This window comes from Salmo salar, chromosome 24 (genome assembly GCF_965601325.2).
Source record: "Salmo salar chromosome 24, fSalSal1, whole genome shotgun sequence".
Taxonomy (NCBI): domain Eukaryota; kingdom Metazoa; phylum Chordata; class Actinopteri; order Salmoniformes; family Salmonidae; genus Salmo; species Salmo salar.
Window position 1 is genome coordinate 31,099,244 of NC_138314.1, and position 21,287 is coordinate 31,120,530.

The window sequence follows — 21,287 nt, forward strand, 5'->3', positions numbered from 1 at the left end:
CACCAGTAACTCTTCTCTCTGTCTTCTCCAGTAGATCTAAAGATGCAGCCGGAGCCGTCTGCTGTCCTCAGCCAGCTGGCCCAGCGGCAGCAGCAGGCCCAGCATAGCTCCCTGCCCCAAGCAGAGCCTCTGTCTCTCCCCCCCCAGGTCCCTACTCCCCCAGGCCACTATGATGCCGGGCCCCCGCCTCCCAGAGACGGACCCTCCCTGGACCATCAGGCTCCCATGGCTGAACCCCCACAGAGGCAGATCAAGACCCAGAGACGCAGAGTACCTCCTCCCTCAAAGGTTAGCAAACGTGTGTGGAAGTAGAGGCTGTCTGCTCACTCAGAGGGTACATAACAATGAGTTAGGTTTACAAATGGTTAAAAAACAATCTAAAAGTACTGTAGGTAAGTGCAACTTTGCACACTGTCACACATTCGGTCTGAAATGTCTTAGAGCGTGTGACTGAGTGCGATTTATGTATCAAACTTTGAATAGTTTATGTGCTGCGGTGGGATTTCATGTGTTAATGTCCCTCTCATCCTATTTCCTAATCCCTCTTGCTCGGTCTCCTCAGATCCCCTCATCTGCGGTGGAGATGCCAGGCTCAGCAGATGTGTCCGGTCTTAACGTGCAGTTTGGGGCCTTGGACTTTGGCTCGGAGCCCAGTGTGATTGACATGGGCCACCAGGCCGAGCCTGCCAGGGAGCCGGTCCCCACATCTGTACCACAGCCCCAAAGCAGCTTGTTTTCCAAACCTGGACCAGTCAGGTGTTTATTTATTGCATTTTCTTTGGCTTAATTAGTATCATTGTGTTGTAGAGGCCACAGTGAACTTGCTTTACACTAACTCATCCCTTTACGTTGTTGTTGCAGTGAGCCCCTTGGCAGCTTGTCGTCCGTGCCTCCGTCAATATCAGACCCCAGTTTCCCGTCTCTGGGTTTACCCAGTGCCACACCATCCCCCTCCCTGGGTCTCCCCAGCGCCGCCCCACCATCCACCCCCTCAGCTAGCAGAGTGGACAACGGCCCCCCGCAGAGCATGCCCCCCCACCTGGGCTACCCCCAGAGCAAAGACGCCCCCTCCGCCCCTCTCACTGTGAGTCATTCACACTGCACTTGTCAGGTGTGGTCAGACACTCTCTCGATTAAGACTACTCCTCCTGTCTCTCATAAATATGGAGATAATGATGGTTACAAGCACATATCTGATTCTTACTATGAGGAATACCTCAATGACTGAATCTCCTATGGTCAATGGACACTTAAGACCCTCAGGCATTATTTAAGATTACTGGAGCTCTACTATATCAGCACTGTATAGTGAAATCAAGATGGCCGACTGAGAATGTCAATGTCTTTCACAGAATGGCTATGGTGGCGTGAGGACACAGGTCCCACAGGACTGTAAGTACTCAGGAGAATTTGTGATTGCCGAAAGTGTTATTTCATGGTTAAGTCCAGCATGCTTGCTTATCTGTTTCTTCTCTTTCAGCGATGTCGTTGGCTTCTCGAACCCCTAAGCCTGAATCACCTCCCATGAGCAGTGACAGTGGCCCCGTCCACCATGTTCCCTCCCCAGCCCCCACACCTTCCCACTCTGCCCCTCTGCCATCTGTCAGCAGGTAAGCCCATCACTCCCCTTCTCCCAGTCATTCTTATCATGGAGATGATGATGGTTACAAGCACATAGATGAATCTTAATATGTGGACTACCTCAATGACTGAATCTCCCATCTCCTCTATTGACTGACAAAATAATAGAAGTCCTTGTTGTAATGAGTTGGTTCAAACTTTAAGACTCATCGGATGATTTGGTAACGTTACCTGTTTTCTCTCCACGGTCTCCCCAGTCATGTGACCAGTACATACTCGTCAGGATCTGCCCTCTCCACTAGCTCCTCCCTTACGGTCAGCACGGCGTCTTCTTTTGGGGTTAATGTAAATCATGTCTGAAACTCATCTAAAATAAGCACTGAAAATGTGAAGAGGAAAAATGCTACCAAAAAGCTAAACTGCTGTCAGTCACACTCTCTCCCTCCCTCTGCCCTACAGATGACCAGTGAGGAGAGCAGTAGTCTCCATGCCTTCTCTTCCTCATCTGGCCCTTCCATCAATGCTGCGGTTAGCTGCTCCAATGGCATGATGCATGTCCCCGGAGCACCTGGTCTATCCGCCAATGGCAACACCGCCCTCTCAGCTGCCGGACGCACTGCCCAACCCCTGCTGAACACCACCTCTGGTGAGCTCAGGAGAACCATGCTGTCACACACAGGTTTTTTTATTGGCACTTAACGGTCCTACTCTGCCGTCTGTATTATTTGACTGTAGACCTGTGTGATTTTGACTTCCCTCTTTGTCTCTCATTCTTGTTCCACAGGCAAAGCCCCCCCTAACTTGGCCCAAGGAGTGCCCCCTCTGCTGGCTAATCAGTACATTATGGGCCCTGGAGGCCTGCTCCCTGCATACCCGGTAACTACGCTAGCCCTCTTTTTCTCTTGCATGCTCTCAATCTTTGTTTCCATGAATTCCCATCCATTTCTCTTTACGAGTCTCGTTTTCCCCAAGTCTTTCTCTCACTGGCCTGCCATCGCACCCTTTCTCGCGCTCTCTTCCCTTTCATACCTTTTTGGTTCTCGGTTGAATATGTGGATTCTTTTGGTTGACCTGTTTCATTTGGTCATTGTCCCACTCTAAAGCAGATCTATGGATATGAGGACCTACAGATGCTGCAGTCTCGTCTGCCTATGGTGAGTCACTTTTCACACATGGATCATCACTTACTACGTCGATGAAGAGCAATGCAGCACACATTTGTTTGCCCAGACGGACTCTTGCACGGTCTCTGGTTTAGATGACCCAAACAAAAATAAATGTTAATGATTAATATTGCATATGTGTCCCTGTCATAATATGGTGATGATTACAAGCACATGGCTGAATCCTAATATGTGGACTTCCTCAATGACTGTTGAATCTGATGTTTGGTTTCTCCTGGTGTCTATTTCTCTGTAGGACTACTATGGAGTTGCATTCCCTGGTACAACCGCAGCAATGCCTGGCAGAGATGGGCTAGCCAACAATCCATACTCAGGTAATGCTTGTTCCACACTCATTTACAAATGCACTCTTTTCGGTGGCCAGAACCAGATCTTGGGTGCGCACCATAATATGGAGATAATGATGGTTACAAGCACATAGCTGAATCTTAATTTGTGGACTACCTCAATGACTGAATCTCCATCTCCTCTGACTAACACTACAATTAAAGCTTGATTTACTTCTGGGGGGGTGGAGGTGGCTGAATTGAACAGAACTAGCTAATTCAGCTCCTCCCTACTCATACTCTCACAGTGCCTTCAGAAAGTATTCATACACTTTGGCTTATTCCACATATTGTTGTTACAGCCTGAATACAAAATGGATTAAGTTTATTGATAATCCATCTACAAGCAACACCCTGTGATGACAGTGAAAGCACGTTTTGCTAATTTCTTAAAAATGAAATGCAGCAATATCTTTTTAAATAAGTATTCATACCCGAGTCAATAGTTTGTCGAAGCACCTTGGACGGCGATTACAGCTTTGAGTTGTCTTGGGTATGTCGATCAGCCTTGCACACCTGGATTTGGGGATTTTCTCCCATTCTTTCTTGCAGATTCTCTCAGGGTCTGTTAAGTTAGATGGGGAGTGGCGGTGAAGAGCAATCAAGTCTTTCCACAGATTTTCAATGCGATTCAAGTCTGAGCTTTGGCTGGGTCACTCAAGGACTTTCATATTCTTGTTCTGAAGCCATTCCAGCATTGCTTTTGGTCATTGACCTGTTGGAACGCAAATCTTCGCCCCAGTCTAAGGTCGTTTGCACTCTAAAGCAGGTTCTCATCCAAGATTTGCTTGTATTTGGCTCCATTCATTGTTCCCTCTATCCTTATCAGTCTCCCAGTCCCTGCTGCTGAAAAGCATCCCCATAGCATGATGCTGCCGCCACCATGCTTTACGGTAGGGATGGTGTTAGACGGGTTATTAGCTGTGTCTGGTTTTCTCTAGACATAACTCTTTGGCCTGAATGCAAAGCGCTATATTTGTTTCATATGACTACAAACTTTTGCCTTATGATCTGTCTTTCACGTGCCTTTTTGCAAACGCCAGTTGGTCATGTGCTTTTTTTCAGGAGTGGCGTCCATCTGGCCATTCGCCCATAAAGACTTCTGGTAGTTTCTCATCTCAGCCAAGGAACTCTGTAGTTCTGACAGTGGTCATTGGGTTCTTGGTTACCTCCCTGACCAAGGTCCTTTTTGCCCGGTTGCTCAGTTTGGTCGGACGACCAGCTCCAGGCAGTCTGAGTACTTCAATATTTTTTCCAATTTCACAATGTTGGAAATCACTGGGCTCTTGGAAACTTTCAACACTATAAATGGTTTTATACCCTTCCCCAGATATATGCCTACATTTTGGAGTGTCATAGCAAAGGGGTCTGAGTACTTATGGAAGTTAGATTTCTGTATTTAATTTTCAATACATTTGCAAACATTTCTAAAAACAAGTTTTCACTGTCATTATGGGGTGTGTGTGTGGGGGGGGGGGGGAGAAATACATTTGATTTGTTTTGAGTTCAGGTTCGACCACAAAATGTGGAGTAAGTCAAGGGGTATGAATACTCTCTCTCATTCCCTCTTATGCATTTGCCTGTTCTCAGAGGGGGAATTCCGACCCGGGTTAAGCACACGTAAATGGAACGTAATTCCTTTTTATGCACTTCTCTACCCATATTCTGACTTTCAATTTAAGCATAAGAATAGCATGCTATTCGTTGGGGGGGAGATCAAAGAAATGAATGTGTGGCGGAGGTGTCTACAGATACACCATCTTCGGACCTTGTTAATTCCCTCAATTCCACCACCTTTAAGCACAAAAGATTAAGGTCGAGCAACCTGTCGGTTCCAAGTGGTACATCTACTTAATTATTTCCTATATAACACCATTCTCCATGCACTGTAATTTACAAATTGATAAGAGCTAGGTAAATGAGTCATCTGTTTAGATAAGGGGATTGTAAATATTAATGACAGTTGTTTTAGATCTATTTGACCATGTGATCGCTGGAGACTAGAGGTCGACCGATTATGATTTTTCAACACAGATACCGATTATTGGAGAACCAAAAAAAGACGATACCGATTAGTCAGCCTATTTATTTCTCATAATAACAATTGCAACAATACTGAATGAACTTATTTTAACTTAATATAATACATCAATAAAATCAATTTAGCCTCAAATAAATAATGAAACATGTTCAATTTGGTTTAAATAATGCAAAAACAAAGTGTTGGAGAAGAAAGTAAAAGTGCAATATGTGCCATGTAAAAAAGCTAACGTTTAAGTTCCTTGCTCAGAACATGAGAACATATGAAAGCTGGTGGTTCCTTTTAACATGAGTCTTCAATATTCCCAGGTAAGAAGTTTTAGGTTGTAGGAATCTCCTCGCCCCTACCTGGGCTCGAACCAGGGTCACATAGAAAACAGCCACCCTCGAAGCATCGTTATCCATTGCTCCACATTGCTCCCTTGCAGAGCAAGGGGAACAACTACTTCAAGGTCTCAGAGCGAGTGCTGTCACCGATTGAAACGCTATTAGCGCGCACCCCGCTAACTAGCTAGCCATTTCACATCAGTTACACCAGCCTAATCTCAGGAGTTGATAGGCTTGAAGTCATAAACAGCTCAATGCTTGAAGCACAACGAAGAGCTGCTGGCAAACGCACGAAAGTGCTGTTTGAATGAATGCTTACGAGCCTGCTGCTGCCTACCACCGCTCAGTCAGACTGCTCTATCAAATCATAGACTTAATTATAATAACACACAGAAATATGAGCCTTGGGTCATTAATATGGTCAAATCCGGAAACTATCATTTCGAAAACAAAACTTTTATTCTTTCAGTGAAATACGGAACCGTTTCGTATTTTATCTAATGGGTGGCATCCCTAAGTCTAAATATTGCTGTTACATTGCACAACCTTCAATGTTATGTCATATTATGTACAATTCTGGAAAATTAATTACGGTCTTTGTTAGGAATAAATGGTCTTCACACAGTTCGCAACGAGCCAGGCGGCCCAAACTGCTGCATATACCCTGACTCTGCTTGCACGGAATGCAAGAGAAGTGACACAATTTCCCTAGTTAAAAGAAAGTCATGTTAGCAGGCAATATTAACTAAATATGCAGGTTTCAAAATATATACTTGTGTATTGATTTTAAAGAAAGGCATTGATGTTTATGGTTAGGTACACATTGGTGCAACGACAGTGCTTTTTTCGCGAATGCGCTTGTTAAATCACCTGTTTGGAGAAGTAGGCTGTGACTCAATGAGAAATTAACAGGCACCGCATCGATTATATGCAACGCAGGACACGCTAGATAAACTAGTAATATCATCAACCATGTGTACTTAACTAGTGATTATGTTATGGTTGATTGTTTTTTTTTATAAGATAAGTTTAATGCTAGCTAGCAACTTACCTTGGCTTCTTGTTGCACTCGCGTAACAGGTAGTCAGCCTGCCACACAGGCTCCTCGTGGAGTGCAATGTAAGGCAGGTGGTTAGAGTGTTGGCCTAGTAACCGGAAGGTTGCAAGATTGAATTCCCGAGCTGACAAGGTAAAAATCTGTTGTTCTGCCCCTGAACAAGGCAGTTAACCCACCGTTCCTAGGCCGTCATTGAAAATAAGAATGTGTTCTTAACTGACTTGCCTAGTTAAATAATGGTTAAAAAAAAGTTTTTAAAAATCAGCCACAATCGGTGTCCAAAAATGCCGATTACCGATTGTTATGAAAACTTGAAATCGGCCATTCCGATTAATCGGTCGACCTCTACTGGAGATTAATGTGAAACCAGTCATATGGCAGCAAACTGAAGCATGCCAACATGTCACCTTTTCCACAGTGAAGTTGAAGTGCTGGCCTTGTAACTTGGGATAAAATTGAGGTCCAAACTATAGGCTTCTGTAGCCATGCGCAAATAACAGTGTAAAGGCAAACCTACAGAGTCAATTTATTTTGATTTGATTTCTGTTTTAATTACACTGAACAAAAATATGAATGCAACAACTTCAAAGATTTTACTGATTTACAGTTCATATAAGGAAATCAGTCAATTGAAATAAATAAATTAGAAAACTATGGTTTTCACATGACTGGGAGTAGAGATATGCATCTGTTGGTCACAGATGCATGTTGCCTTCAAATGAGTGGATTTGGCTATTTCATCCACACCCGTTGCTGACGTCTATAAAATTGAGTAGTAGAAACGTGTTCTCTGGAGTGATGAATCACGCTTCACCATTTGGCAGTCCAACAGCTGAATCTGGGTTTGGCGGATGCCAGGAGAACGCTACCTGCCCCATGAGTAATAATGGTCTGGGGCTGTTTTTCATGGTTCGGGCTAGGCCCCTCAGTTCCATTAAAGGGAGATCTTAACGCAACAGCATACAATGGTGATCTAAACAATTCTGTGCTTCCAACTTTCTGGCAATAGTTCGGGGAAGGCCCTTTCCTGTTTCAACATGACAATGCCCCTGTGTACAAAGCAAGGTCCATACAGAAATGGTTTGTCGAGGTCGGTATGGAAGAACTTGACTGGCCTCCACAGAGCCCTGACCTCAACCCCATCAAACACCTTTGGGATGAATTGCAATGCCGACTGCGAGCCAGGTCTATTCGCCTAACATCAGTGCCCGACCTCACTAATTATCTTGTGGCTGAATGGAAGCAAGTTCCTACAGCAATGTTCTAACATCTAGTGGAAAGCCTTCCCAGAAGAGTGGAGGCTGTTATAGCAGCAAAGGGGGACCAACTCCATATTAATGGTCATGATTTTGGAACGAGATGTTCGTTGAACAGGTGTCCACATACTTTTGGCTATGTAGTGTACTCTTATTTTTTATGTCGATCCAGAGAATCCCAAACATGCTCAATGGGTGATGACATGTCTGGTTAGTATGCAGGCCATGGCAGGACTGGGGCATTTTCAGCTTCCAGGAATTGTGTACATAGCCTTACTACATGGGGCCATGCATTATCATGCTGTGACATGAGGTGATGGCTGTGGATGAATGACACGACTATGGGCCTCAGGATCTCATGGCATCTCTGTGCATTCAAATTGCCATCAATAAAATGCAATTGTGTTAGTTGTCCATAGGTTTGCCAACTTTTTCACTACCAAATAAGGGACAAGAGGTGGCGTGCCAGTGCACGGTGCTACGGCGGTATGGTGTTGTGTGAATGACTATACAGTGTATATTCAATTGGAAAGGCAAAACATTTGTATATTCCATTTAGCCTTTAGCTTTACTAAAACTGTATCATTATGTGAATAAACCTCAAAATAAATTATCAAAGAAATCACAATTTGGACCTTTACAGCAAAAAAACTACTTTTCAAATGCAAAAGAGGAAAAGAGGGGCATGAGTCACTCACCAAGTCTACATATTTTTTGCTGCTTTTGACTGATTCAAGCAGTCCTTTCTCCTCATGCATAGCCAGAGAGAAGTCATTACATGACAAATCACAGTTCACAGATATTTGAAGTTCATTTTTGATCAGCTCTGTGCTACATCGGTTTCTTGAGTCTGACCATTTAATGGTCATCAGTCAGAAAAATCCTCTCTACAAAGGCATTTGAGTCTGGCTACTGAGGACAAATGAGACAATCCTGAACATGTTGATCAAGTTGGCTTTCCACCTATTTCTCACTGGTGGATTTTGTGGTATCCTGTCTGGCTTTCTGTATTTCCTCCCGGCTAGCACAAAACTCTTCATAGAGTTGGTCCATACTGACTGTCTGTCATTTTGAGGGCAGCCACCACTTGCTCCAGGTCAGTGAAGGAGAGCTCCTCATAGAGGCCAATCAGTTTCACCATTACATTTTCTGGTGAGAAATCAAACCACTTATCAATTTATGTAATGACAGTGTCATAGGACTTCAAAGTCCTGTTGCTGCTTGGACCTTTGTGCTGACAATTGTTTGTCCATCAGCTGCTTGGTCTACTCAGGAAAAAACTGTCCTGTTTCAGCTGAAGCATCTTACATTTTGGACTTCCTCATAAACATCTGTGATGCAGAGCATTGTTTCATTCAGCATTTTTACGAGTTGGTCAAAAACACACCCACTTTGTGGAAAAAGCACAGATACATCTCAGCAGCTTCCGTTTTTTTCTTCATACTCAAAAATACTATTCAGTGCCACAGGACAGGTCTCCCTATCTCCCCAAGGGACCTGAAGTATGATGTGTAAGAGCTGGCCAGCTTTGCTGGAGACGATCGACAGCTGGATGAAGAGAGAGCCATCATGTGCAAACATGTCGCAGAATTTCACGCCACTCAGTGTCAACAAAGGCAAAATAATGCACGCAGTTCTTCTCTTCGGGAAGCAGATACTGATAAGTGGCTGTAGATCTGTAAATGTTTGTCAACGGACATATAGATTAATACATTATTCAACGTAGCTACCCGATGTCTGACCCTCCTGTTTGTTGTGATGAGTTTGTCCACTGTCAGCTGTAGGTAAACACATGTTCAAATCCCTTTTAGAATCCGTGTGTTGTGGAAAGGTAAACACTCATTGTTTCAAGCTAACGTTAGCGAACCAAAGATGGGAATTCAGTGGCCTCTATAGTGACAGCAGTTCACTTGCATTTGCTAGTGAAAGAAATTAAATGCGAATACAAAAAAATACCTGGTCGCATTTGTGCGAGTGTGATATACATTTAATTATGCGTCCCATTAGTTGTATTTTCCACGTAACATTACGAGGATCACGCAAACTGGTAGACTAACTGTAATTATGATCCACGTCACAAAAACCATTACAAAAGTATAATTAAATATAAATGTAGCAATATTGATGTTACTCTTATTGATGTTACACAGGAAACGGAAACCAGTTGTTACTTACTTTTATTAATGTGCTGGTTGACAACATACCTAGTAAAGTGTGCTTTACTATACATCTTTGTCTGTCGTGACTACAACACAAAGCATATTGCAACATGGTGGCAGTGGTACTCAAAAGAACCTGGATCTCATCGATGTAAATGAAGAATACATCCCAGGCGGCAAAGTGCTGCGTTTACAGCCTTGTCATCGCGCCGAACGTCTACGTTAGTGACTCTATGCTAAAAGCTAACTGGCTATTCACAGACTCTCTTATTAGGGACAAGAGAGTCTGTGATTACTCCAACGTTGCAGGTGGCCACTAGAGTCCCCAATTCAGTGAGATATTTGTCTAAACTCTCATCTTGGCCCTGACTTGGCATGAAAAAATTCTCTCAATTGTTTCATTTTTCTTGGGTGGATTGTGTGGCATGTGTGACCCACACTTAAGAGAGCGCTTACTCAGAGGCTGATCTCTCAGTTTAGAGAAATGCATACAGATTGGAAGAGCTGCAGAACTGTCCAGACAGAGAGCTAAAGTCAAATGTGCAGGGCCCTGTAGCAGTGCATGTAGTAACACAAAAAGAGAGATCGAGAGGGAGAGGAGACCCTACAGAGGGACAGTGCATTATACAATGCAGATACTGTGGACGGACACATGAGAGAAAAAAGGAAAAATGCCCTGCATATGGAGAAAAATGTAAATCCTGTGGAAAAAACAATCACTTCTCTACAGTTTGCAAAAGTGCAGGGACCAGCAAGAAAAACAGTCCTGGCAATGGAAAATGCGTCAGCTGACTCAGTGGTGAGGATGTTCTGTGCATCACACTAGGGCCAAAGTCAGAGAGCATCGATGTGGTGCAGGAGAAAACCACAGACCCCAATGCAGCTCTCTTTGCAACCATGTGTGGTCAACAAAAAGTCAGTCAGATTTCAGCTAGATTGTGGTGCTAGTTGTAATGTTATCCCTGCAAACCTCATAAACGCCAGTCACCTAGAGCCCTGCAGTCAGGTGTTGGTGATGTATAACGAGTACTCTGACGCCACTGGGGAAGTGCACACTTAAAGTGATCAATCCACGCATTAAGAAAACCTACCGAGTTGAGTTCATCGGAGTCAACGAGAATGTGCACAGGCCCATTCTAGGCAGTAAGGCTATCCAGGCAATGGAGTTAATTACTGTGCAGCATCACAACATCCTGGCAATCAAGAAAACAGGATCCTGGACTAAAGAGCAAATTAAACAGGAGTACTCTGATGTATTCCAGGGAGATGGATGCTTACCTGGCAAACTGAAGCTGGAAGTGGATGAGCGAGTGGAGCCCGTCCAGCTGCCAAAGAGAGTGCCAGTAGCACTATATAAACCACTCAAAGAGGAGCTCAGTGTTCTAGAGAAAAGGATGATAAAAGCAGTTGAAAAAAAGCACAGATTGGATTAGCAGCCTGATCGTAGTGAAGAAACCGTCTGGACAACTAAGTGTGCATTGATCCGAAACCTCTCAAGGCGCTCAAGAGGAGCCATTACCCACTTCCCACTGTTGAAGATGTGCTGCCAGATCTGAATAGAGCACGTGTGTTCTCTGTGATGTAAAAAACTGATTTTGGCATGTGGAACTGGAAGAGGAATCCAGCTTTCTCACCACGTTCTCTACTCCCATGGAACGCTACAGGTGGCTGCGCTTGCCAATGGGAATCAGTCCAGCCCCAGAGATCTTTCAGAGGAAGTTGAACCAGGCAATGGAAGGACTTCCAGTAGTCAAAGTCATTGCAGATGACATCCTGATTGTGGGAGAAAGAGACAATGATGAAGCGTCGACTCTGGACCATTACGACAACCTGAAAATGCTCCTGGACAGATGCAGGAAGCTCAATATCAAGCTGAATCCGGAAAAGCTGCAGCTCCGGCTGAAGGAAGTGCCCTATATTGGTCGCCTGCTAACATCAGAGGGGTTGAGTGGACCCAGGAAAAGTGACAGCCATCAGACAGATGCCTAGGCCTACAGATGTGCAGGGGGTGCAGTGCTTCCTGGGCATGGTAAACTACCTAGCCAAGTTCTGCAGCCACGCCACGGAGCTCTGCAAGCCACTGCAATAGCTAACACACAAGGACTCACTGTGGGAGTGGTCAGAGAAACATGAGCAGACTTTCAATAAAATCAGGGATACCATTGCACAGACCCCTGTGCTGAAATACTACAACCCAACAGAGCAGCTTGTACTACAGTGTGATGCTTCAGAGTGGGTTAGGAGCAGCCTTGATGCAGGGAGGACAACCAACAGCATACGCCAGCAGAGCCCTGACAGAGACTGAAAAGGGTATGCACAGATAGAGAAGGAGCTGCTTGCAGTGGTGTTTGGCATGGAGAGGTTCCACCAATTCACATATGGATGAACTGTGGAAGTGCAGTCAGATCACAAGCCTCTAGAGAGCATCATGACAAAGCCTCTCCTCTGCGCACCAAAAGACTACAGCGCATGCTCATGAGACTCTATAACTACGAGGTCAGTCTCCGATACGTTCCGGGAAAACGTGGTGCTGGCCGACACCCTGAGCAGGGCGTACCTCACAGAACAAGACAACAGAGGCCCTGTGGAGGTCCAAGTGGAATCAATCAATATGATACACTACCTCCCTGTGTCAAGCGAGAGACTAAAGCACATCCAGAGAGACACTGAGCTGGACCGGGAGCTCCAGACACTGAAAAATGGGATCCTGCAGGGGTGGCCTGAAGTGAAAGGACATGTACCCTTGGAAGTAGCCATGTATTTTCACAACAGAGATGAGCTGAGTGTGCAAAATGGAATTATCTTCAGAGGTGAGCAAGTCGTTGTGCCTACTGCCCTCAGGTCAGAGATAATGCAGAGAATCCATTCATCAAACAGGAACAGAGGGATGTCTGAGAAGAGCTCGCGAGTGTGTCTACTGGCCAGGCATGAATGCACAGCTGAGAACATACATGGCACAATATAGCACCTGCACTGCATGGGGTATAAAGCAGCAGAAAGAAACGTTGAGGCCACACGAAGCACCAAAGCGTCCCTGGGAAAATATAGGGACTGACCTGTTCCAGTTCAACGACAGACTACATGGTCACAGTTGATTCTCTCCAACTTCTGGGAAGTGGACCATTTGGAGAACACACAGTTAAACGGTCTGCACGCTATGGCATACCTGACATCCTTTACTCAGACCATGGTCCCCAGTACTCTTCAGACGAGTTCTGAAGTTTCAGCAAGGCTTGGGACTTTACACACAACATTGTCTCCAGGATATCTGCAAAGTAATGGGAAAGTGGAATCGGCAGTGAAAACTGGCAAAAGCAAAGAGAGCAGGTGCTGACCCATACCTGGCCATGCTGGATCACAGAAATACCCCATCACAAGGAACAGAGCAGCCCTGCAATGGTGCTCATGGGAAGACGTACAAAGACACTACTTATAATGAGTGAAAATCTTCTGAGACCGGGGATGGCAAACTGTCAGCTGGAGAAGTCCAATCAGACAACAGAAACAGGCAAAGTACTACGACACCTCTGCTAAGGATCTCACAGAGCTGCAACGAGATGACGGGGTGAGAGTTCAGCCACTCACAGGACAGAAACAGTGGTGGCAGAGGGCCAGAGTAGTCAGATCTGTGGAGCAAAGGTCATACGAGGTGAAGACAGAACAGGGACACGTCTTCAGGAGGAACAGGCGACACCTGAGGAAGAGCAGAGAAATGGAGGAGGATTTCCCCACTGTTGAGGAGCCTGGCACAGAGTCAGTAAACAGAGCACCAGCTGATGCCCAGCAGGGTGCTGAACACAACCTAGAGGTGAACGATGCACCTCAACATGAAGATCCAAACATCTCAGGTCAAGCACCTCCTGATGTAATAAACACTCCCCACACAAGGTCTGGTAGGGCCATACGAAGACCTATACACCTGAAAGAATTTGTGTGAAGGTAAAAAAATAATAATAATTAATGGACAGTCAGACGGTAAACAAACATTCAGTTCACATTCCAGTTTATCGCAGACATGAACTACAAGCCAGTGTTAGGTGGAGTCTGCCTTTTGTTCTAAAAAAAAAAAAACGAGAACATGTAGCAATATTGATGTTACACAGGAAACGGAAACCAGTTGTTACTTAATTAATGTGCTGATTGACAACATGCCTAGTAAAGTTTGCTTTACTATATCTTTGTCTGTTGTGACTACAACACAAAGCATATTGAAACAAACATCTTGGGATTAAATGGAGTGGGGAGTTTAGAAGACTGAGCGATGAAGAATGAATGGGTGTTAGCTATAGAGGCAATGCTCCTAAAATGCCTTGGCACTAGATTTGAGATTCTATCAATTTGAAAATCTGAAATTATGTATGCGCTGCAAAGAAATACAATTGGCACCTTTACGTAGGCTTTAAACACCTGACTTTTCTAGTGAACAGCTGTCAGATTATTTTTGCGTTAGCCTATTTAAGCGTTGTGTAGCCAGTTTGCGGTCTGTCGACGCGATCATTTGTTTTGTTTTTATGTTTCCCAAATGATTTTGCTTTTAGTGTTGATTAGGAACCGTGTCTAAAAGCCAACACTTGTGCGCTGGCCCTAGTGATTGGCCCTGTTTGATTGGCCCAAGTTTAGTCTACTATAGAGACTAAACTTAGGGGCATGTGCTAAGAAAAACATTACTTATCTCCAATTTGCTGTGCGCTTCTGATACTCTCAAAACGTTGGACAGGGTTAGCAGGTCTGCAAACTGCAGTCAAGTCAAGACCCCGGTGAGGACGATTAGCATGCAGATGAGCTTCCCCCCAACTTGAGACATCTGTGGCATTATGTTGTGACAATTGCACATTTTAGTGGCCTTTTATTGTCCTCAGCACAAAGTGCACCTTTGTAATGATCATACTGTTTAATCAGCTTCTTGATATGCCACACTTGTCAGGTATTATCTTGGCAAAAGAGAAATGCTCACTAACAGGGATGTAAATAAATTGGTTCACAAAATTTTAGAGATACGCTTTTATTTCTGCTCATGAAACATGGGACCAACATGTTGCATTTGTTTTTGTTCAGTATACATGCCCAGACTTCTCACTATTTTTTAAATAATTTGTATTGTGTTAAATATTAGCCACTATTGGTACCCACTGTCAGTTATACCCACATTTAACTGTTACTGACGTTAGTGTTCGTTTACCTTTATTTTCTCTGTCACGTTCGTGTGGTTGTTCCTGAGGATCGCTAGCAATAGTAGATCATATTAGACAAACGTATTACAAGTTATGCAGTAATTTGGGACATGTAGCCTATTTGAATCATTATGGACCGCAGACTATACGTAGCAGTTTAAACATGGCACATGACTACTGGACCGTTGTCATCAGTGCCATGAATAATTATTTGTGAAGATTTTTAGGACTATTGTTCAACACCTTTTGTACACTCCTCCCCTTCCCGACATTTCATGGATTGAACAATTGACTATGGCAACATTCGGGATGAATCAAACAACTATTTATGATTTACCAATGTATTTAGTGCATAAAGGCTCTCCAAACCTGTTTATTATTCATAAATACTTTCCTAACCCTAAATAATATATAATATCAGTTTTTTTTTGTATCTACCAATTGGTGCAGAAAGAAACATGGGTGTATGTACATGGCCTTCTGTTATTGATCCTTAACATTTTGAGCCTAATATTCTGAACTCTCTATATATTCTATTGAGTCTGAATTCTAATTAAAGGAACACCAAATTTAAAGGGATGGATTTAGATAAATGTACAAACCCTATTGAGTGAACTCGACAAGAAAACCTGTTAGCCAGCAAGTGGGAGTTTTCAGCAATTTAATTATATGTATTCAGCAGTGCAGGGGAACCGCACCTGCAAAGCCTGTAACGCACATTCATAAGGCAAGTCTGAATACCAACTACTGAGAAGTGTGTAGGAAAAGCATTAAAAAACTATGAATCGGGCCCATATTGATCACCATCTCCCCTCTTTTAGGTGAAGCGACCAAGTTTGGCAGAGGGGACTCGTCTTCCCCAGCTCCCCCCACCAGCCTGTCGCAAGGCCCCTCCGCTCAGCCCCAGCAGCCCCCCCAGGCTCAGAACCAAGGTCTAGGACAGAGCCAGGGCCAGCAGAACCAGGCCTTCCTCAATCCACCTCTGCCCCCAGGCTACGGCTACACCGGCCTTCCTTACTACGCCGGCATGCCCGGGGTGCCCAGCGCCTTTCAGTACGGCCCCACCGTTTTTGTGCCTCCGGCCTCGGCCAAGCAGCCCAACATGGGCTTGGGGAACCCCTCCAGCCAGTACCACCATCAGCCTAGCTACGGCCAGCACGCGTATGGAACAGGTGAGTGTGTCAGTGAGTGAACTGAAATCACTGGCTGAGAGGGAGAGTTCTTGCTTAGCGAGCATGGCCCCACCCCCCTGCCGGATATAGTCGCTGTTCACATGCTATTCTAGCCAGTTGCCTTATTGCTTCTCTCTCGGTTCTTCTTCTCCCCCTTACCCCTCCCCCTTCCTCTGCTGTCCTTTTTACTCTCCCCATCCACTTTACTCGTTCCTCCTGGTCCTCTTCCATTCCTCCTCTCAGCTTTTGACGACCTGTCTCAGGGCCACGCGGGGGAGTACAGTAAGGGAGGGTACGGAGGCTCTGCCCAGTCACAGGCCAAATCAGCTGGCAGCGGCCCAGGGAAAGGTACACTCACTGAACTCAGCTGCCCCAGGACGCACCCCCCTTTCCCTTCCCTTCCCCTCCCCGCCCCCTTCACTTGTTATCAGCCGTGATATATATATATATACATACTACTGTTCTGAAACACCCCCCTCACTACTAACTAAGAAATACTCCCTCAGTCACTACTAACTCTTGAAATGGTGAACTTCCTCACTAGAAATGTTGAACATTGCCTACTGACATCGTGCCGCCTCGTGGTGGCAAACTGACATGTTTGTGTCCTCTCGCTCACAGCTCCAGGTTTGTCCAGCTCAGGCAGCAGTGGAGGGGTGCCCGATATTGGCGCGTCAATGTACAGCAAGACACAGGTGAGCTTAGTAACATTCTGTGTACTGTGGCCTATGCTGAATTCAGTCAACACCTGGTTTATAGTTGTTGCTGTTAGTGTTGTCACGATACCAGGAAGCAAGGGAAACAAAACATGAAGCAGATTTCATTTCTTGAGGGGAAAACTATCCTAATTTTGGGGAAAAAAACAGCCTTATGTTTTCACCCAGAGTCACGTGTTTCATTTCCAAGCTATAGCACACAATATTTTACAAAAGTAGGTTTTAAAAGAAGATAGTTTAGTCTGTTTCATGTTTTCTTTTTTGCCAAAGAAAATTGTATCGTTTTAGAGTTTCAGCCAATGATGTGTATACAAATCATTGGTTTCAGTCATGTCTGAGAATAAGCGGCTTCGATTGATACGGCTGGTTGGATTAATTGATTTTAAGGAGCAGACCACCTCAGTTCCACAGGATTGAAATATGAATGAGGATAAATTCAGGATCATACATAATATAATGGTCCTCTCCACACTCTGTTCACTGCCCCCCCCAAACCAACCCCAGTCTTTTGATAAGCAGGGCTTCCACGCGGGAACGCCCCCTCCCTTCAGCCTGCCGTCTGCGCTGGGGGGCACGGGCCCTCTGAACCCCGGCGGTGCCCCCGGTTACGCCCCACCACCCTTCCTCCACATTCTGCCTGCCCACCAGCAGCCACACTCCCAGCTGCTACACCACCACCTCACCCAAGACGGACAGGTAACATCCCTTCAACCTGTTGTTGATAAACACCATACACTTAACATTCTCCTCCTGTTGTTGATAAACACCATAGACATACATGGACTTAGTGTCGGAGCTGAACTGCAGTGGTGCAGACTGCCTCCATTGAAAATGAATGACTTCCGCCGGATCACAAAGGTTTTAATGCAGTCTGTCAAGATAAGGCGTAAGACTGATGTTACGGTTAACATATCATTAACATATACACTGCTCAAAAAAATAAAGGGAACACTTAAACAACACAATGTAACTCCAAGTCAATCCCACTTCTGTGAAATCAAACTGTCCACTTAGGAAGCAACACTGATTGACAATAAATTTCACATGCTGTTGTGCAAATGGAATAGACAACAGGTGGAAATTATAGGCAATTAGCAAGACACCCCCAATAAATGAGTGGTTCTGCTGGTGGGGACCACAGACCACTTCTCAGTTCCTATGCTTCCTGGCTGATGTTTTGGTCACTTTTGAATGCTGGCGGTGCTTTCACTCTAGTGGTAGCATGAGACGGAGTCTACAACCCACACAAGTGGCTCAGGTAGTGCAGCTCATCCAGGATGGCACATCAATGCGAGCTGTGGCAAGAAGGTTTGCTGTGTCTGTCAGCGTAGTGTCCAGAGCATGGAGGCGCTACCAGGAGACAGGCCAGTACATCAGGAGATGTGGAGGAGGTCGTAGGAGGGCAACAACCCAGCAGCAGGACCGCTACCTCCGCCTTTGTGCAAGGAGGAGCAGGAGGAGCACTGCCAGAGCCCTGCAAAATGACCTCCAGCAGGCCACAAATGTGCATGTGTCTGCTCAAGCGGTCAGAAACAGACTCCATGAGGGTGGTATGAGGGCCCGACGTCCACAGGTGGGGGTTATGCTTACAGCCCAACACCGTGCAGTACGTTTGGCATTTGCCAGAGAACACCAAGATTGGCAAATTCGCCACTGGCGCCCTGTGGTCTTCACAGATGAAAGCAGGTTCACACTGAGCACGTGACAGACGTGACAGAGTCTGGAGACGCCGTGGAGAACGTTCTGCTGCCTGCAACATCCTCCAGCATGACCGGTTTGGCGGTGGGTCAGTCATGGTGTGGGGTGGCATTTCTTTGGGGGGGCCGCACAGCCCTCCATGTGCTCGCCAGAGGTAGCCTGACTGCCATTAGGTACTGAGATGAGATCCTCAGACCCTTTGTGAGACCATATGCTGGTGCGGTTGTCCCTGGGTTCCTCCTAATGCAAGACAATGCTAGACCTCATGTGGCTGGAGTGTGTCAGCAGTTCCTGCAAGAGGAAGGCATTGATGCTATGGACTGGCCCGCCCGTTCCCCAGACCTGAATCCAATTGAGCACATCTGGGACATCATGTCTCGCTCCATCCACCAACGCTACGTTGCACCACAGACTGTCCAGGAGTTGGCAGATGCTTTAGTCCAGGTCTGGGAGGAGATCCCTCAGGAGACCATCTGCCACCTCATCAGGAGCATGCCCAGGCGTTGTAGGGAGGTCATACAGGCACGTGGAGGCCACACACACTACTGAGCCTCATTTTGACTTGTTTTATGGACATTACATCAAAGTTGGATCAGCCTGTAGTGTGGTTTTCCACTTTAATTTTGAGTGTGACTCCAAATCCAGACCTCCTTGGGTTGATAAATTGGATTTCCATTGATTGTTTTTGTGTGATTTTTGTTGTCAGCACATTCAACTATGTAAAGAAAAAAGTATTTCATAAGATTATTTCTTTCATTCAGATCTAGGATGTGTTGTTTAAGTGTTCCCTTTATTTTTTTGAGCAGTATATATATATTTTTTTCACCTTTAACTAGGCAAGTCATTAAGAACAAATTATTTTTTACAATGACTGCCTACCCCGGGCCAAACCCGGACGACGCCGGGCCAATTGTGCGCCGCCTTATGGGACTCCCAATCACGGCCGGATGTGATTCAGCTGATAAACACTACAGTCCCTGGAATCGAACCAGTTATGTTTCTGGATTCGAACCAGGGACTGCCTCTTGCACTGAGATGCAGTGCCTTAGACCGTTGCGCCACTCAGGAGCCCTGAGTATATAAATAAAAAGTGGAGATGGGGTTCTGGGATGGGTTCCAATGAGTTTTGACTAGGAAGCGCCGTTTCTGTATATTCCCATCTTGCTCAAACAACTTTTCTACCCTCTAGTAAATACCCCTCTCCCTAGTTTGACCCAATAGCCAATAATTGACTGTGGGGTGTGTGTGCATTCTGTCTCCCCCTGTAGGGTGGTCCGGGTCAGCGCAACCAGTCCAGCAGCATGCAGCAGAAGAGCCAGGGCAACAAGTCCAGTTATGGAAGCCCTTACTGGGCCAACTGAAGGGTACACCTGGGGAGTCTGTCCTGGCCCCCCATCCTAAAGGCTGTGTGTGTCCCTTCTCCAACTCCCCCATTCATTTTTCTTTCTCTTTTCCTTTTTCAAAATTGGTTGTACATGTAAGATATTTATGTATGTATTTATATATATATATATACTGTATATGTAATAGTAGAACATGAAATGTGGTTGCTGCATTTTATTTTTGAAAGACGTTTTTGTTTGCTTTTTCAAAACTGCAGGAAGACATTACAAAAATACATCTGAGAACTCCTATAGAGGAAAATGGAAAAGGAGAGAGCTTTAGCACTGAGCGAAATGAGGACATCTCAGATGGGGGGTTTCCACATTAACAAACTACATTTGTCTCTTTTTTTTTATACACAACTCTTGAGTTATCCCCTTCATTTTCACCTTTTTAAAACTTCAGCCGTAGGTCTCCTCCCTCCTTTTACTCCGTTTTCTGTTTCTGATTGGGTGGCTCTGGCAAGGGGGGCTGCCTCTGTGCCTTCCGCCGCATCGATACGCCTCAAAGACCTGCCCACTTAAATTGTATATTTTAATTTCATTTTAACCGTTTCCATCTGAATAAAAGTTCTGAGCAGTAATCATCTTGCCGAAGTTCTTTCTTGTCATTTTAGTTTGTGAGGTACTGATTGTGAGGGCAGACTGGACTTAGATGTTGTGATTGAATGTGTGATTTGTTGTTGACCCTGAACTGACCAGGGCTACCACTGCACAACAACTCCTTCGTTCTTGAGCGCCATCCATACCGCTGACGTAGAGATGCTTATTGTACAATGGCTAATCTGGAGGCTAAAGAAACGCCCACTTCTTTAGGCGAGGTTCTGGTTAGAGGAGTAGAACACTTGAAAAATAAAAGGAGATCCTCACACTCTAGGAGCTCAGATGCAATAATTTAATAAATGCTTCGACAGATTGGATAATCTGGATAATCGTTGGTTATTAAATTATTCCATCTGAGCTCCTAGAGTGAGAGGCTCTCTTTTTCTATTGCACAATGGCTAACTTGGCAAGCAATTTTAATTTGGCATTGGTTATTCATTCACAATACTCATCAGAAACCCTAGCAAAATCTCTGGAAATGCTAAAGTTGTACCAGTTTCAGCTATATCTCAAATTCCTATTGAAAGAATGGCCAAAACTGTATAAGCAGCCTTAATCTTAAGAAATGTAACTGAACAGAAATATAAATGCATCACATGAAGTGTTGGTCCCATG

At 45.0% G+C, this 21,287-nt stretch overlaps 1 protein-coding gene and 1 non-coding gene across 10 annotated transcripts in view; both read left to right on the top strand.

Annotated features, from left to right (window-relative positions):
- The window catches only part of LOC106585693 (ubiquitin-associated protein 2), a 30,114-nt gene extending 9,461 nt beyond the window's left edge, over positions 1 to 20,653 (top strand). For 3 of the 9 annotated variants that reach the window (XM_082968637.1, XM_082968636.1, XM_082968638.1), the window contains exons 13-27: positions 32 to 288; positions 563 to 756; positions 862 to 1,084; positions 1,353 to 1,392; positions 1,481 to 1,610; positions 1,839 to 1,926; positions 2,041 to 2,227; positions 2,366 to 2,457; positions 2,685 to 2,735; positions 3,001 to 3,079; positions 15,923 to 16,273; positions 16,517 to 16,621; positions 16,895 to 16,968; positions 17,494 to 17,685; positions 19,956 to 20,653. In XM_082968637.1, coding sequence (XP_082824763.1) covers positions 32 to 288; positions 563 to 756; positions 862 to 1,084; positions 1,353 to 1,392; positions 1,481 to 1,610; positions 1,839 to 1,926; positions 2,041 to 2,227; positions 2,366 to 2,457; positions 2,685 to 2,735; positions 3,001 to 3,079; positions 15,923 to 16,273; positions 16,517 to 16,621; positions 16,895 to 16,968; positions 17,494 to 17,685; positions 19,956 to 20,048 — 2,156 coding nt within the window. In that variant the 3' untranslated portion in view covers positions 20,049 to 20,653. The remainder of the gene's footprint in view (positions 1 to 31; positions 289 to 562; positions 757 to 861; positions 1,085 to 1,352; positions 1,393 to 1,480; positions 1,611 to 1,838; positions 1,927 to 2,040; positions 2,228 to 2,365; positions 2,458 to 2,684; positions 2,736 to 3,000; positions 3,080 to 15,922; positions 16,274 to 16,516; positions 16,622 to 16,894; positions 16,969 to 17,493; positions 17,686 to 19,955) is intronic. The other 6 variants (XM_082968641.1, XM_082968640.1, XM_082968642.1 and 3 more) reach the window with 6 other exon arrangements.
- Positions 1,162 to 1,239, top strand: LOC123730465 (small nucleolar RNA SNORD121A). The gene has a single exon (XR_006761909.1). It is a non-coding gene; the product is annotated as a small nucleolar RNA SNORD121A (small nucleolar RNA).
- Positions 20,654 to 21,287: the final 634 nt, after the last annotated feature.